Source organism: Heliangelus exortis, chromosome 1 (assembly GCF_036169615.1).
Source record: "Heliangelus exortis chromosome 1, bHelExo1.hap1, whole genome shotgun sequence".
NCBI lineage: Eukaryota > Metazoa > Chordata > Aves > Apodiformes > Trochilidae > Heliangelus > Heliangelus exortis.
In genome coordinates this window covers 83,113,489-83,131,074 of record NC_092422.1, presented here as the reverse complement: position 1 = coordinate 83,131,074, position 17,586 = coordinate 83,113,489, and the positions used below count along the sequence as shown (strand labels likewise).

General features: G+C 34.5%; 1 protein-coding gene across 2 annotated transcripts in view; it reads left to right on the top strand.

The window, feature by feature from the left end:
* CFAP47 (cilia and flagella associated protein 47) overlaps positions 1 to 17,586 on the top strand; it is a 295,430-nt gene that overhangs the window by 21,246 nt on the left and 256,598 nt on the right. Inside the window, exons 16-22 of one of the 2 annotated variants that reach the window (XM_071750490.1) lie at positions 427 to 557; positions 1,380 to 1,502; positions 2,905 to 3,036; positions 4,225 to 4,302; positions 5,008 to 5,089; positions 6,577 to 6,671; positions 15,633 to 15,801. In XM_071750490.1, the coding sequence (XP_071606591.1) occupies positions 427 to 557; positions 1,380 to 1,502; positions 2,905 to 3,036; positions 4,225 to 4,302; positions 5,008 to 5,089; positions 6,577 to 6,671; positions 15,633 to 15,801 (810 nt within the window). Of the gene's footprint in view, positions 1 to 426; positions 558 to 1,379; positions 1,503 to 2,904; positions 3,037 to 4,224; positions 4,303 to 4,944; positions 5,090 to 6,576; positions 6,672 to 15,632; positions 15,802 to 17,586 lie in introns of both variants that reach the window. The other variant, XM_071750482.1, reaches the window with a different exon arrangement.

Genomic DNA, 17,586 nt, shown 5'->3' with positions numbered 1-17,586 from the left:
CAAGATGTGGTTTGATCAGGAGGCTGGTGCATTCTGATTCGTGAGAGAAGATATTTCTGCTGATATAAGTTCAGACTCAGTTGCAAGAAGAAAATGTATATTGTCTTTCCCAAAGTTCTTATTTTTCAAGGATAGTTAGTTTATTTTTTTAAATGTGGACTATTTGAATAATTTATAGCTAAAAACTACCAGTGAACCTGTGTGTTTTATTTTCTAATGAACAAGTTATTCAATTGTCATGAGAATTCAGACCCTAATTTTATGTAATTCAACATACTGTTCAAGACCTTTGAAGTGTAGGCTTAGTCTTCAGTAATAGGAGGTCATTTCATCTTAATGGGCTTATCTTATTTCTAATTATATAATGTAATTTGATAATTGTACATGTGTAGGCTGTATCCTCCTAAATTATGCATGTTTATTTAGGCTTTGTGGAGGCCTATGGAGATCTGGAGTGTGAAGTCCTTTGGCATCCACACTTCAACTCTCCAGAGGCAGGAGAATTCAACCTGTGTGTGCGTGAAGGAAACACAATGAAGCTGAAATGTTTTGCTAAGGTAATGATTACTACAGCAAATTTAGAGAAGCATAATGTGTGGCTATTTAAAACAATTTCTTAAATATATTTGTAGTACCATGTTTGCAGAAAATATTTTTTTATGACTTAAATATTTGACATATTTAACACAATATTGCTCCAAAGACTTGAGGAAGTCAAGACAAAGACAAAATGCCTTTTTCTTTGAATTATATACTTCCTTTGGCACAACAACTTAGTGGTCCTTATATGTTAGGTGATAGTTGTTCTTCTTGGTTCACTTAGGTTACCCAAAGGTTGAGGTGGTATGATCTGTAGTATATATTAAAGGGATACAAGCGCATGGTGGGGGTTTTTTTTTCCCCTTCTTTCTCTCTCTTTTCCCCAGTAGCTTTTTTCTTTTTTCCCTCTCCTTTTGAAGCATTGACAATTGCTATATTTAAACCAGGATGTATGTAAATTAGAATACTAGCATTTCTGCTGATATTAAAATATCTGAAGGATCTTGTCCTGATCACACGCTTATTTTAAAAATTATTATAAAAATCATGGAGCTTGTGATGTTAAATTTAATTTAATTTAAATATTTTTGTCTGTCTTGGAATTCATCCAGAAATATCTCTGAGGTTTTGTCTATTCACTTGAAATCTAGATAAGATAAACATATTGAGTAAATCTTGTCTCACAAAACTGTGTTTGCCTATTTGAATACATCTGGTTTATGCATTCCTACAAGTATGTTAATTCATTATGTAATGAAAAGCAAATCAGGCTGAATTATTTATTTGTACTTAGTAATATCTTGTTTAGTTTGCTTGTTTTCTCTTATTTTTTTTTATAGCTTGGTACTACTAAGGTTCAGTTTATAGAACACAGGATACCCTTCAGTAATAGTCCACTGGGATTATCTACTTACAAGACAGCCACTCTTCAAAATGTAGGATATAATCATGCATACTTCCAAGTAAGCTTAAGTTATTTTTAGCATATTTAATTTCTTGGGGTGAGGAGGAGGAATGGAGTTAATTTTATCAGATCATATTGTATTTTTGCATTATCAGTTATATCTTTTAAAGCTTTTGTCTGTTTTTCTGAGGAAATAAGATTTTTGTGAATAGGAATTCTGTCCCTCTGTCAAATTTGGATTGTTACATAGATGGGCCGACAGACAAGCAAAGTGTGATAATGGTCAAAAAGATTCTGGAAGTTTCATGAGAACTGTTGGTGAGGGTAGAACCCCATATGGCACATCCTATGAAAAACCAGTTGAAGATTAGATGCTTCTATATTTTGAGAGACAGAGCAAACTGGATAGTCATTCCATGCATACTGGCTGCCCAGTAAGTGCATGCATAGGTCCAGACCATCCACAGCAAATGTGATTACTTTGGTAGACTAACATCTGTGAGGAAGATAGGCTGTATGATGAACTGGGTAAGAAGTGAGGTGGATGCCAGAGTGAGTAAAGACATAATAAGCAAATTACTAGGAAACCTAATCTCCTGAATTCTCCAGATCGCAGAATAATTTAGTATAAATCTGTGTTCATCTAGTGAAGCAAAATAATTATCATAAACACTCAGAATTTCTGCTGATAAATTACTGTCCTCCTAAGAAGCTTGTTTATTTTATTTTGATTTGTATTGTACTTCTCTGTTTATCCACTGATCATTATAAGAACAAGTATTATTACAACACTTTTGGAGTATGTGCCCGCAAGATTAAAATCAGCATAATCCATAAAAAAACCAAAGAAGCATACCCAGTCTTTTAAGTCTCTACAATTATTCTTAAGCCAAGAGAGGGCTGGATTTTTCTGTTATTTTCACTTGTGTAGCTATGCTTTAAAAAGTTATCTGCTTGTGTTACATTAGAAGAAAAAAAAATCCACATAGCCCTTACTTAATATTGGTAAACCAAATATTTACTCCTAGTATTATTACTGTACAGTATTAGAATCCCATGTCATGTCTTACAGTGAATGACAAAAAGAGAAGTGATGAGATTACCTGTCTGAAAAGATGCTATGTAGAATATTCTGGAGACTTGCTATATAGCAAGCTTTAATTTTAAGGACTTTGTGAAAACAACCCATAAAACAGAACGTGAATTTTCCAACAGGAGTGCTAAATTATTTTGTAGTAGAAACTGACAGTCATAATGCTTAGGAATCTGTTACTTTGTTAACCTATGTTTTGCCTCAAGCTTCTAAGTCCAGGTTAGCATTATGTATTATAAAGATTCTCCTCATAAGAATAGGAAATTTTAATTAGAAATGTATTGTTATTTTAAAAACCAACACAAAACACACCCCCCCTTCCCTCACCTTTCTTAGTATTATTAATGTTTCATATTTGTGTTTTAAGGTTCTTGATTCAAACCCACTGCCTGGAATGATGATCACCCCTTCTAAGGGGGTGGTACCTGTGGGAGGCCACGCTGATCTCAAAATATGTTTCACTCCGAATGCAAAAATGAGTTTTGATACAAGAGTGGAGGTATTCAAAACTGGAATTTTCAAAACTTGTCTTTTCAGTGTTACAGTGTGTTTTTATGTGTGGAGATGTGTGTTCATCTGTGTATGTTTGGATTTTACCTCCTGTTTACAGCATATGAAGGCTGCTATAACCTGTGATTTTGGTCTCAGTCCTGCTCTGAAGCATCAAATCAGCTTCTTGGTTTGAGTTGGTTCCTGTTATGCCATTGGAAAGCTGTTTGAAACTAATGTGTGATTGTCTTCAGAACGTTATGTAGACAAATGTGGTTTTTTATGGCCTATAGAAGAGCAGGGCTAGAAACTGCACCGTCTTAAATGTCTTTACTGCTTTTTGTGGTCATCTCAGACAAGGATTTAGTAGTAGATTTGATTTGAGAATAGGACTGGAATAAACTTCTATTTTGTTTTTTGTGTGCTTGGTTCCTAAACTTTGCTTTGGTTAGATAAGTGTTAATGGGAAAAAGAATTCTATCACGGTGCTCATCTTTTCTGCCTTTTCTGACTCTAATCCCGGATTCTCTATCTTCTGTGGCTATGCCTGCTAAATCTCATATCCTTTTTTTTTCTTTTCCTACTTCTTAAACAGATTTCAAATTGCTTGGAACACTAATATCTACTATGTGCCAGGACCCCTGTCAAGCAATTTGTGTTGTGGTATAGTTGCCAGTCCTTACAGCTGCTGTGATCCAATCAGCCCACTCAGCTTTCTCCTGTGGGAGAAAACTGTTCATTGTAGTGGTACAGCCTACTGCAAAGTTATTTCTGTCTGCAGAAGATTGCTTTTTCCTGTAATTTTGGGATTATTTTTTTGTTTGTTTGTTTTAATAGACAGCTATGACTATCTCGGATACAGCATGCCACAGGGGCATGAATGGTTCTTTGAAGCCAGATTTCACTGTAATATGTGTATCTGTATATTCTAGAAAATAAATGCATTTTGTTTACCTCTTTATGTTTCTGTATCAAAAAAATACATCATAAGGACAAAGTTATTTCCATATTTGCATTACAAATTATACTGAGTCTCTTTCTATATATATCGAGGGTAGTTTGGTTGTGTGATATTTTCTATTTATTTATTTATTTATTTTGTTAGTCAAAAGCCAACTTTTTTGCATGTGAGAGTGACAGATTTAGTGAGATGCTAAAATCACCTTGTCAACTATCACCATACTTTCCATTCTCTTAGGTAGCAGTGCGAAATTCAGGAGTTCTAGAGCTTAGGATTAGTGGATTTGTAGAGATCCCTGAAATAGACATTGATGTGGTAAGTATGAAGAAATTGAAGCAATTGGTAAGATCGGTTTGTTTTGGTAAGGTAGTGTTTGTTTTATCTAGATGTCAAAGTGGCTCATCTCTCCTTCATACTTTTCATTTTTACTATATTAGCATTCTGAAAAAATGTAAAAGGGAAGATTAAAATTAGAGGAAGAAGCTAAAAAGTAGATGTACATACACAAGTTGCACTAAAAGATAGGTGACATCTTTAGCTTTTGGATTTGACAATCTGGAAAAAGTATGCTAAAAGGGGGAGGTTTTATTTAAGGAAGTTTATAGAAAGTTATATATAAGTTATAGAAAAAAATGCAATAAGAGGCAAAGGAATCCACTGACCAACAGATGATGGAATGACGAATGATATGATGAATGATGAGTGAATCCGTACTGAATGATAGAAACTTTCCTGATAGCGTAGCAGTACTCACATATTGAATTCTAAAATGTTTCAGTTTATATCCTGGAAAGGTTTTAAAGATAAGGGTTATGCAAGATAATTGATTAGCCAAGACTGTTATGTTATAAATTGTGAATCAGTGAACAATTAAATTTTTCATATTCGTTTCCACTAGAAGTTTTACTTCACTGTACTTTGATCCTTTTTTCTTTTTTTTTTCCTTTAAACTTACAGGAACTCTTTGACTTTGGTGGTGTTTATGTCGGTTCTACAAAATCAATTCCATTTTTGCTGCAGAATGAAGGACAATCGTGTACAAGAGTGGATTTTGATTTTTCTGAGTATAAAGATTTTAAATTGAATGCTAATGACCATTCAGGTATTTGATTTTTCCATACCAGAATTTTGATTAAATAAAGGATGAATAATGCTAATAGAAAACTGTGAGACTATTTCTGGTATACAGATTTTCTGATTTAAGAAAACTCAAAGCAATTTAGGCTTAAACAGCAAAAGTGCCTTTTGATATAAATTAAGAAGAGACGTTTTGATTTGCCTGTAAAATGACATTTGCCAAAAATAGGCATCTGAAAAATGTCAGGTTGCCTGCAGATTTTCTTTTTCATTTTTTTTCCTATATTCCCTATGATATTTGAAAAATAAGTTTGAATACTTAGTCTCTAGTAAAGAACACCCTTCCCCCCCGCACCCCTCTCCAACAAGCAATTTTTTTAAAAAAAACAACCCCAAAAAGCCAAACAACTATAGTAATTTTCTCTTCATGGACTTCTGCCCACTGTTTGGGCAATTCTTACCCTTCAGTTAATTTGTCATCTGTCTAAGCATCCTGACTTCTCTTTCTTAATGGTACCTAATGTCTGCAGGTTAGTAACAGGACCTCTGTTGTGAATGATGCCCAGCTCAGAATGACATTGGGGCAATATGTGGAGTTAGATTGCTGTTCTTTGGTTCTTCACTAGTTCTTGTTTATCCCTTTCCTAGTTCATTCCTGGCCCTTCTTTCACTGTTTCAACATCTTTATTCATGGGAGAATTTTGCAGCTGTGCTTATGTGGCCTCTTACCACTGGGAGCTCAGGAAATCAGGACTTTTTACAAGAGAGTATTATATTATTTTTTTGTAATCTTTATGTGGAACTGTATGTGGATGATGACAAAAAATTATCTGACAAGAAAGGAGGGGATTTCTTACCATGTGGTGGACTTCAAAGGGAAGGAGAGGCAACTTAGCAAGCATTGGAATTGACCCATTGCACAAGATAACTAGATCACTGGTATCCAGTCAGGTCCAGTACTGTTCAGATGGTGCATACTGGATGAATACCAATCCTGGTGTTCCAGGATTAATATTGATCTCAGAGGAATGTTACCTTTTTCATACCGTAACCAATGCTTCTGACAGTGCCTTAAAATTGGACATAAAAGTATGAAAAATGAAGCAAGCCTTACCGATAAACTTTTTTAGTGTAGATTATGCCTAAAAGTAATTTAGAAAAATGGCTTCAGCCAACTATTTTTCTCCTTGTGGTATGAATTTTCATCCTTTAGTTAAATATTTATGCCCAACGCTTTTAATAAAAGGTAAATGACCGCGAGGTTTTTTTCTTAAATATTGTGTTCTCCCAAACAATAACTTTAATGAAGGTTGCTAGTGATGTAACACTTCATAAAATTACCTCAAGAATCCTTATAAGAAATACTACAGTCATTGATAACTTTGTGTGAAATGTTTACCAACTGAATACATAGATGCTTTATTGAAAATCACTTTGAAGTACTGCAACTATTAAAAATTTGATAATTACTGAAATAATATCTGTGCTTTTATTTTGGATTTTGTTTGACAGTGGTTGACTGCTGTTCTTCAGATCCTCATTTGTATTCAGTTAACTTAAAGGGAAAGTCAGCTTTGCAATGCTTGTTGTCCTTCATGCCAAAAGAGGTAGGTTTATGGGGTAGAGGTGATTGTGATAAGTTAAAATCATGCTCTGTGATATTGCCATGGTAAAAGAATGTGGACATTTTAGATGCACATTTTAGTGTGTGTCTGAGTCTTATAAAAATAATCCAGTTCTTAAGAATTGGATCAATTCAAGTTCTGAAATCACCTTTGGCTGACTTCTGCTGCTTTCCTAAAATCTTTGCATATGGAAAGAAAATACACTTTCTCAATAACTTAAAAATGAAAAAGGTATAAATTCAAATTGGAATGGTAGTCCTTAAATCATTCAGCACATTGGCAGCCATTTTCTTTTTGCAGGTATTGGTGCTTTAACAGATGGTGGAGGGACTTCAACAGTAGAGGAGTTTTATGTGCCAGTGATTGGCAAAGTTGCTTTCTGATTGTGCTATTTGAAAGTAATACATTGAAGATATGAGATTTTATGTGTTAATTTTACATTACAAAAAAAACATTTTATTGGCAGTAGGTGACGATAGAGTGCTATAGCAAATTTTAAATCTAAACCTATTAAACAGCACTTCAGAAATGGAAGGTTTAGGGTTTCCGTGTATTTGGAGAATAATGAACTGAAAGAAAGCTTGATCTTTGATATCATAAGCCAGCTTCAGAACAAGCAGCTGGAAACCACTTCTACAGCACATAAACCTGTTGCATTAGCTGCATTTTTCCCTTAAAAAATGAATGAATATCAGAAACAATGCATCTTGGAAGGGTCAACAATATTCTTTTTAATCTCCCCCACCCTTCCTTCCTTCCTCCTAGCACTTCAGTTTCTGAATAAAAGGAAATCCCTTTGTTCGAAGCATCATCAAATAATACTTGCAAAGTATGGGCTGTATCTGGTAACACAGATTTTTCTTCCTCTGTCAGCTGAGATTCTGTGAACACATGGAGGCTATTGTGAAATAACTGATGGTGTGAATTTATAGCACATTCACTACGCTGAGATATTTTTTCCTGACCAAACTTGAGTCAAATAGCTTTAGGTAGAAAGGGTCAATAATAGAAATACAAGACTGAATAATGCTGTTGGAATAATCTGTATATACAGTATGCTGGGTCACAAGCTGATCAAAAATTAAGAGTAGAGGCAGACACCATACTGATTTATAAAAACCATGCTTGTAAATCATGCTTGTAAATCAAGTAAAATAATTATTGTAATCGGTGCTGAAAACACTTTTTTCCTTCAGCATCTACAAAGAAAATTCAGTTAGGAGTTCTATGAAAATGAAATGCCACAAACATACTGATTTTAAAATTATAAGTAGGGTCTAGAAATATTAAAATAGTTTCTAGCTATATTCTCCAATGTCTAATACATGATGGATTACTATGTTTAGGATTTAACAGGTAACAACAGGCTAGCTTCCAAGGTCTCAATTTAAATTCATTTTAATAAAGCAATCTTATTTCTGACTTGTCAAGTATTTAACAGAGGTATTTCTGATCTACGCTGCAGATGCAATTTTCAGTTATTTTTTCATTTAATCCCACTTGCTAAAAGTACACAATTGCATAGAGATGTAACCCACATTCACTGATGGGAGCCATAACCTGAAGTCAGACAGCTCTGTTCTTGTTAATGGCCATGGACTTCTCTGGTGATAGTGCTTTTGTACAAAGTGATCCTTAATTCTTCACTGTAGAGGAAAAGAGTGTAGTGGAAGGTCAGTCGTCATCCTTACAGATTAGTGAAATATTTACCCTTAAAAATCCTAAATGATCCCCTCAACTATAAAAATAGGGATTTTATTTGCCTCCCAGAAGTCTATTTGCCATTGTTACAATTGAGCTCTATTACTTTCTTCTTTCCTTGTTGAGCTACAGGATGGATTAAGAATAGAAATGTTGCTGCTGACAGCACTGTGAAGTCAAGTGATTGACAAAATTAATAATTCTGAAAACTGCTGAAGTAGCAGAAGGCACTGTTATGTGTAATTTCTCTTGTAATCTGAGCTAGTGCTCAGTATTACTGTTTGTTATTCATGAGCATCTCCAACTATCATTCGATACTGGTGATATAGAAACCTAACTGGAGACAAAGACTGATTGTCAGTCTCCTTTGATTGTGACATAAATTTGTGAAAATAACCCATATTCTTGCATTAGACTGGGTTTGTTTTGTGGCTGTGTTTTTTTTTTTTGTTTTGTTTTGTTTTAAGAAGCAATCTGTGAAATATTGTACCTGTTGATTATGGATTTCTCTATAGTGTTTTCTGCTGTCATCCTTTTTAAAATTTTCCAGCTCTAGATCTAGGTGTTTTTCAAGTCTTAAGAATAACTTTTGTTGAACAGAACAACTTCTTTCAGAAGTAAGGGGGGAAAAAAAGAATGTCATAAGTAACTAATAAGTGCTGCTTTAATGAAATGTCTTTATTTCAGTATCCCCTTCTCTCGACATGCTCACAGTCTGTCTGTCTGCCAGTGGCCTCAGTGCTGGGTAACCTCACCGTACAAGCAGAGCTTTCCTTCTTCTCCAAGGGTATTACTGCTTTGCCTGTCAGGGGGCAGCTTGCTTACTGCTAGGCAAGACATGCCCAAATACACACACAGATTACAACCCACCCATGGTCACAAGTTAACATCACTGAGAGTGCAGCACTGATAGTTGTCTGTAGTAGCACAGACTAATGCTAAAGGAAGTTATTTTTGGAAACTAAGTGCATTGCCCAATATGACATGGCTAAAGGAAGCATCTGGAAGTATATGTACCCCCCACCATGTAGTAGCTAGTCTTTAATTTAATTCCTGCAAAGAAGAATTCTAATAAAAAGCATAGTTCTGTTAGGAAAATGGTTTGTGTACCAGCATCTCTTATTGTGACCAGAAACTCTCAGTGGTTTCAGTTGCTTTTTAAAACATCCCCACCCCCCCCTGCATCCGAGTTCTTTATCATCCTACCTCATCTAGATTTCCCTCTTTTCCCACCTAATTTCCACCTTCTTTTTTCTGACTTTCCAGTCTTGTAAAAAAAAAATCTTTTCTCTAAAATAAGCTTCCTCTATTCAGGTTTCACAGTTCCAAGTGCTGTTCCCTGCCTCTGCACTTAAGCAGCTGTTTCTCTGCTCTCATCACCATTTTCTTTACCCAGCTTTCCTCCCAGCTGCTACAACCCTTCTCTATCCCAGGGAGTTACATTCTTCTTTGTCTGCTTTCAGTTTCTACTAAAACTTCCTGCTGTTGTATTTATTATTGATAACACTACCCCATAAACCAACAAAAGCCTGCTATTTGATGTTATTGCTAAGAAAGTAGATATGAGAACTAAGGAAAAAATAAAATAATTCAGATGTGTAAAAAAATCGCAAAAGCATGAAATTATTTTAATATACTTTAAAACTTTATTAAAACTACTTGAATTATTAATTTAAGGTTTCAAGTAATTTAGTGTTTAATGCAATCTTGAATCCTTCTGCTAAAATCTGCTTGGAAATAGTTTACCTTCTCCCTCAAAAAGGTTCAAATCAAAATGAAATTAATACATTGGAACTCTGAATAGTTCCTACAATTCTAACTGTAACTTAGTACTTACATATACATGTGACATCAAAAGGCACTCTTAGAGATGAAGTGCATTGGCACGCTTGTAAAATAATATCTAAAATAATTTGAAATCTATCTCAGTGTTCTAAGTGGTAAAATGAAGTTGATGCATTATAGATAAGGCTGGGATGATGCTCAGACATGGTCTGGCTGTGCATTCCTGTTAGGCCAGCATCTCAGAAGGTGTCAGATGTAACAGGGCTCTCCAACTTACTGGAGAGAGTTTAACTTTGCTGTTGATTGGCTGTGAAAGTCAGAACTGTAAGTTAAAACAGCTTACACAAATTTTTATAAATATTTTAGTTTTTTTTTACTGCAAGATAAGGAAGTTTAGCCAGCCAGAAGTTGATGGGCTAAGCAGGGTTCTCACTTCAGATCTGAACAGAAAAAATGCTTCTGGTAATTAAACACAAAAACCAGCCAGACAAAACCAAACAAAAATCCCTATGACTATCTGGCCAAATATCTGTTGTAGCTCCTTCATCCCTACCCAGAGACTGAGCTAAGAGTTCCTATTAATGATATTACTGATTGATTGCTAGCAGTGATTATTTTTGAACTGAGTTTTGAATTGTACTGTCCAAGAGGCACACAAACATGTGTTTTCTGACCATGGTTCTCTTTCTGCAAAATACCTGGACAGGTTACTGTGAGGAGCACCTTGGTCCTTTGGTTTAGTGCCAGAGAAACAGGCGGCATTTGGTCACTTTAAATATTTGCTCATCTTTGTTATTCAACCCCTACTGCTTTACTCCAGGTGGATGATCCACCTGCTAGCAGCAGTGTCATGCATGGTCTGGTTAGGTATGGAAGTGAAGCAAGGTGCAGGAATGTACTGCTTCAAAATGAATTTTTGTCTTGTTTTGGTTTTTGCCTTTTTTTTTTTATTTTATTTTTTTGTTTTGTTTTTTACCCTGGTGCAAAATAAATTCCAGCATCTTGGAAAAAAGACAAAGTACACAGTTGTGTAATAATGAAGCCTACCAGGGCCCTTGATTGAGATAAATAGAGCAAGTCACACCTATCAGAACTTACTGCTTAAGCTTTTTGTAGAGCATTGACAGGTGGTTTTGCCATTTTTAATGATTTTTTTTGTTGGTTTTTTTTGGTTTTTTATGAAAGAACAGAATTCGTGGTGTAAGAAATGAATTATGTGAAAAATCTGCAGCTGTGGAATTACAGGATATTGTTAGTGCATCATTTCTGACCATATACATATGAAAGATTTAGTTTTATTTTCAATGTTTTGAATGATGACTTTGACCACTGGTTACATTATTCATTATGAAAAGCTGCTTATCTGTGATATAAAGCTGGGGAGTCTAGGCTGCATGAAAGATTTAAGTATCTTTTAGGAAAAGCCTCATGTTAAATCTAAGTGGAAGTTTAGAATGTACATTTTATATAACTCCAGGATTTAAGCTCTTGGTTTTGCAATTAGGTTTCAATTTAAATCAAGGTGTTTTTTTTAAATGCACATCACATTTTCTCTCTTTGTATCACCACTGAAACTCTATGTTGCTAGTGCTAAAAATAAAACTCATACTTGACCCAAAAATTTGTTGATTTCTAATGCTTCAAGATGTTTGAACATTCTGCATGGTTTGATATGATAAATAGAAGGGTATTCTTCTCAGGTGTTTCAACTTAATTAATAAATTACCTTACTTATTTCCTTGCAGTTCCCTGTGAAGTTCTACTATAAAAGCAAGTACTATGCGTTTGGGGAGCTGTCACATATTCTTTGTGCTAAATAAACTATTTCATTCCTGGGTTAGACAGCAAAAATTTAACTCAACCCTGAGAATATGAGCTGTCTTACACTAATAATTAGCAATAAATGTTTTATAAATCATAAAATTATCATTGCATTGGGATTCTTAGTAAAGATAGAAATGAAGCAACTGGCTTTAAAGTGTTCAGGTTTTTTTTTTTTTTTTTTTTTTGAAAGAATTTAATATTTTTTTACTCTCAGATTCCTTCCCTCAACCTGACAACTGTGCTTGGGTTTGTTTACTTTTTATGCATGAGTTTTATATAAAAACGTTGTTTTAATTGTCGTGGATGCTGGGGTAGTTCTTCCCACTGTTGTTTTCTTGCAGTCTATTATTTAGGCCCGAGGCAGGAAGACATCTGTGCTCACTCTCCGATTTTTCTGCCTTTTTAAAGCTTTGTTTGAACCTTTAAAGCTTCAAACTAAGACTGCCAATTTGTAAGCGATGCCTCCTGTCCAATTGATGTGCATAATCAGTGCAAGTCAAACAGGAAAATTATTTCTTTTAATGATATAAACAATCTTGAACGCTTGTGAAACAGTGCTCTCTAGGCTGTTTGCTTCCTGCCCCTCTCTATTCTGTTTTACGAAGTAAAATGTAGCTTAAGAAAATCTTGGTAGATAAATAACTTTAACGTACACACAGATTATTTAAAAAACAACTAGGAATCCAGTAGTATTGCAGGGATACATATTTTTCGGTAATATTGCCATTAATTTTTTTGAGTATGTAATCTTATGAGAGATTTTTCCATTAGGCAGTTTTAATAGTTTAAAACAAATCTTACATTTTTTCCCTTATGTATGCAAAGAGAAAAATAATTATTCTACCTGTGCAGTGAAGTCCTATTAAAAAAAAAATCTGTTTCAATAATATGTGTGTGTATGTAGGCATATGAATATGATTTCTAGGTACACAGAATGTTTAATTTTTATTTGTGGCACAGGTTAGTTAATGGGAAGCTGATGTCACAAAGATATACACGAATGAAATAAGAGGTCCAAGATTTGTTCTCAATTATAGAAATACATTTCTATGAGTTGTGTTGGCTCCAAACTTACCCCATTGTACTTCAAAGCAAATGTAGGTTTTCAGTGACATCATGTCCTACATGTAGTGAAGTGAGTGTCTTGAACATATTTATGTTTGTTGTCCAGTTCTTAGTGAATGTAACTCCTATTGCACAATAAATCGATTTTTTTTTTGTGTGTTAGTGGAAAAAAATGAAACACAAATTTTGAATAGCTGCTTTGGGACAATGATAAAGAGGTTCCACCTTTTGTTGTCTTATCCAAATATACTAAACATAACACCACTGATGGGGGGCAATTGCAGTGCTAGACTGTGCTCTCACTTAGCAAACGATGTAATGATATCTATTATGGACTAAACATTTTAAGCTTACCAGATATTAAAAAATTATTGTTATAGTGTGATATATGTCATACCTGCTAGGGATGGAAAGAATTTTCTACCTCATTTATTTTTTACCATAATGCTGGGGAGACAATTTATGCAGAATTTTGCATATTATGTTTTTGAAGATGTATGCTGGATACCCTCACACCCAATATAGCAAACTTCTCATGCAGCTGAAGAAGTGTGATAGATTCTTTGGACTGTGTCTGTGTTGTGACTGTTGTATGCGATGCTTGACTTAAAGACTCCTCTGCTATTTATTTATTTATCTATTTACTTATTTTTCTCCCTCTCATGTTGGTTCACTTTACAGTTCTCTCTTACATTTGTATTTTTAAAGCTATTAGGGTTACCAAATAATTGTGTATTCAGCTTTATTCTTTCAGACTTCTCTTATGTTTTGCAAAAAGGTTTTAAAAGTTTTTTTAGACAGATTTCAGTATTTAAATGCAGTGCTTATTGGTGTGAACCATAAGGAAAGTTAGTCAATTTTTATCTGAAACTGTAAGGAGCCACTGCTTTTAGTGACCTGAAATTATTTATTTCACATGGACTTTGAGGTAAAAAGGACTTCGAAAACTATGAAGAAATGATGATTTTCAGTCTTATTTATAATTATATGGGTTTATACCACAAGAAGATATTTTGAAAATATAATTTGATGAAGTACTTTCTGTAGGTGACTCGAGCTAGTAAAAATATAAGAGTATGTAAATCAAATCAGGAGACTTTTACTCAGTCTTTGTTTATGGCACATCTCAAGTATTAGTTACTAAAAATCTTAAAGTGCATTTGTCATGTTAATTTTGAAAAGCCCGATTTTACATTATAAGATCTAATTGTTATCAGATTGAAGGAGCAGTATAAATCAAGAGACTGTAGTGATCTTGAAAAACATGCTCTGATCTCATGCAGTCCTCATGCTAACCACAAATACACAAAATGTTCCACATTGCTCAACAGACATCTTACTCACCAGGAGTTTGTAATTGTGTGTTATAAGCCCTGCTGGAACTCCAAACAGTGTAAGTGCCACATACTTTCTTCTCATTATCTAAGCCCAGTGTTACTTCTGTTACAGATGGATATGTACCTCATTTCCTGGCTTGGGAATAAAGAATTTTTTTCTTACCTATCATTTATATGTTTTACTCACTACCACATATATGAAAGTGAAGCATGATGTACTATTTTCAGCAGTTTTTGAAAGCTTTTAAATTATTTTTAATTTCTTCTGAATATCTCATTTTACTGCAAATTTTAAGGAGCACACAGATTTTATAGGCCAGAGGCCTTTATGGAGATTTCATTGTTTTTCAAGATGAAAACAGAATTGCGTCATTTGAAGGATTGCAAAAATGGTTTAAGTATAGAACTTCTGGTTTTTTTTTTTTGTTTTTTTTTGTTTTTTTTTCTTCTATTACCTTTGTAATCTCACCTTTTTGTCTGGAGAACTTCCTGCTCTGATGTGTTGACTTATGGGGGGACAGAGCAAATGGGAAAAAATGCCTCCTTGAAAGTACCCTACAAAATAAATTTAGCCTCTCAATCCTCAAAAAAAAGAGGATTTTGTTTAAAACATGCTATCTTCAAATTCTATGCATCATTTACTTGGGGATGTGACTGTAGAGATAAAACTAGGATCAAAATCACAAGAATTTTAGTCTCCTGGGATTCAGTGGGGTTTAATGACAAAATTTTTAAGAGTATTTATTTCTGTGGAGTTCCTCAGTTTTAACTCATGCTCCTCTTTGATCTTGAAACCCATTTTGCTTATGCTGGGTATGACATCACAGCTGACCTTTTCAATTTAGAAATTGAGAATTTATGTAGCTTTTTTGCATCGTCTCTGTTCATACTTCTTGGTGTAGTTTAGCCACCATTGCAATCTTTTGCCACTCAAGGGAGAAGCTGGAAAGGACCACAATGCAGCTATTTACCAGAAAATTTATCCAGAGCTGTGCTGATAACCCTGATATTTTTTGGCAAACAGTTTTTTCCTTGGTGGGGGAAAAATGTCTGGCCACTGATGACTTTAACATCTGATACTGGATGCTAATAATCAGCCTTCCTATTAATATCATGCTCAGGTCCTAAGTTAATTTCGATATTTCTTCTGAAACAGAACCAGTCAGACGGTTCAAGAATTACCCACAGTTTCTTGGAGAAAGTGATTCACGATGGTATTTTTGTCCTTTAGGTGGCAGCATACGACTTCACTCTTCCACTTGATACTCCTCAAGCTGACTTCCACTTGGCAAAGCCAAGCCCTGAAGCTTCAACTTTGGTGGGGTCTGCAAAGCACGTCGTTGCACCTCGGCCAGAGGCTGTGACTGTGGCTGTTCCTTTCTGTAGAGTTAAAGCAGTGGGTAGGTAAACCAGGGTCTACTTTCTTATATTTGTAGTCATGATCTTGCTTGTATTCTAGTTGCAGAGAATCAATACTTAACTGTCATTTGTAATTGTGTATTTTGTAAATTTCTTGGAAACGTGCAAATTTGCAAATTTTGAGTCCTGTTTTTAAGTATGTGTAAAGATAAAATTTCTATATGTAATTATGACCTGCTGGAAAAATACTGGTCTTTTTATAGCCGTGAGCCTTATATAAATATTAGTTTACCAAAACTCATCTCTGTTTCTAGTCGTTCATAGTGCTTCTAGACCTATTCATGCAGACCCCGGTGTTCACACTATTCATAGCAGTTACTCTGAAAAGTGTAGAAATGTTTTATGTAAATCATCTGGGTTTTTTTGTTTTATTTTAGTCACAACCAGCCCTAGCTATATGTTAATTTTCTTTATGTTGCCTCAGACTTACCCTGATCCCATCCAAGAGAAGTGGTGGTAATTTAGTCCACTTGCTTCTGGTTTTTTTTATGTGCAGAGCTGCACTCTTCTGGCTATTCAGAATTTAATGGCCAAAGTTACAGGCTGTTTACCTGCAACTAGAAATAGGTATCTTAAATTATTTTTCTTTGCTTCTCTTATAAATAATTCATGATTCTCTTTAGTGTCCTGTCGGATCTTTGTGGCCACATAGACCTCCATATTGTGAATACTGGAATCTGCTGACTTTCCTCATTTCAGCTTTTAATATCTAGTCACTGTTTATTTGAGAGGAGAGTTAAGTTCTGAGTGTTTCCTGGAATTATGTTTGTATAATGTTTAAAGCTTTTGGGAGCACTGAAAGGGGCTTGGCCAATTAAATGCATAATGTGAGGTAAAAGCAACTCCAATTTAGAAGGTTTTATCTATGTTTGTTTGTTTTTTTCTGTAGGGCTTTAACTTAAGTCTTTCTTTCGAGATCCTTTCAGATATCAAAGGAATATGAGAGATCTTATGATGGAAGTAAATTAATATCAAGCATTTCCATATATATGTAGTTTAGAACACATAGAATATAGATAGATATGCATATATATATATGAGATTATTAGAAAGCATGTCTCTAAGTAAAAAATCATGAATTGAAGTAACAGATTTCTAGTGCTGAAGTGATTTATGTAACCTGAAAAAAAAATAATCTGTTTGCTTTCCCCTTTCTTTATGGAATAATAAATCACTACAATCAGTAAGTCTTGCTAATAAATTATGGTCTTATTTAAATTTTATCACAAATTTGTACTTTTGACACACAGAATTTCTTTGAAGTGCCATTATAGGCCAACTAGAAGTGATCATGGTATTAAAGTGAATATATAATACTTTCAGTTCCAAGAAATAGTTGCAAAAAGAAAGTGCCTTCTCCTTAATTTTGAGTATCAGAATTCCTAGCGGTAACTTTGATGGGCTGTGAGGGAGGGACAGAAGTCTAAAGAAACATCTTGAGCACTCAGTATTTTGCATGATCACACAGATGCAGGCAACTAACTAATCTATTTTTACTGTTACAAAAGAACTTGATAATCTTATTCCATTCTGACAGCATAAAAAACGTGTCTGTTGTCGATTCATCATTTTAGATTATTGCTTGAAAAACTAGAAGTGGGTAAGATGTATCTTGCAAGTTCTAAGTTTTGATCTGATGAATATGCTTAACTCATCACTGTGCACTTTATGGGACATTTGTTTTCCACTCAATTTTTCCCCCCCTCTGCCAGTTTTTGTGGTTGACTGGAATTCAGGCTGCACGGGACAGTTGGCACTTAAATCAA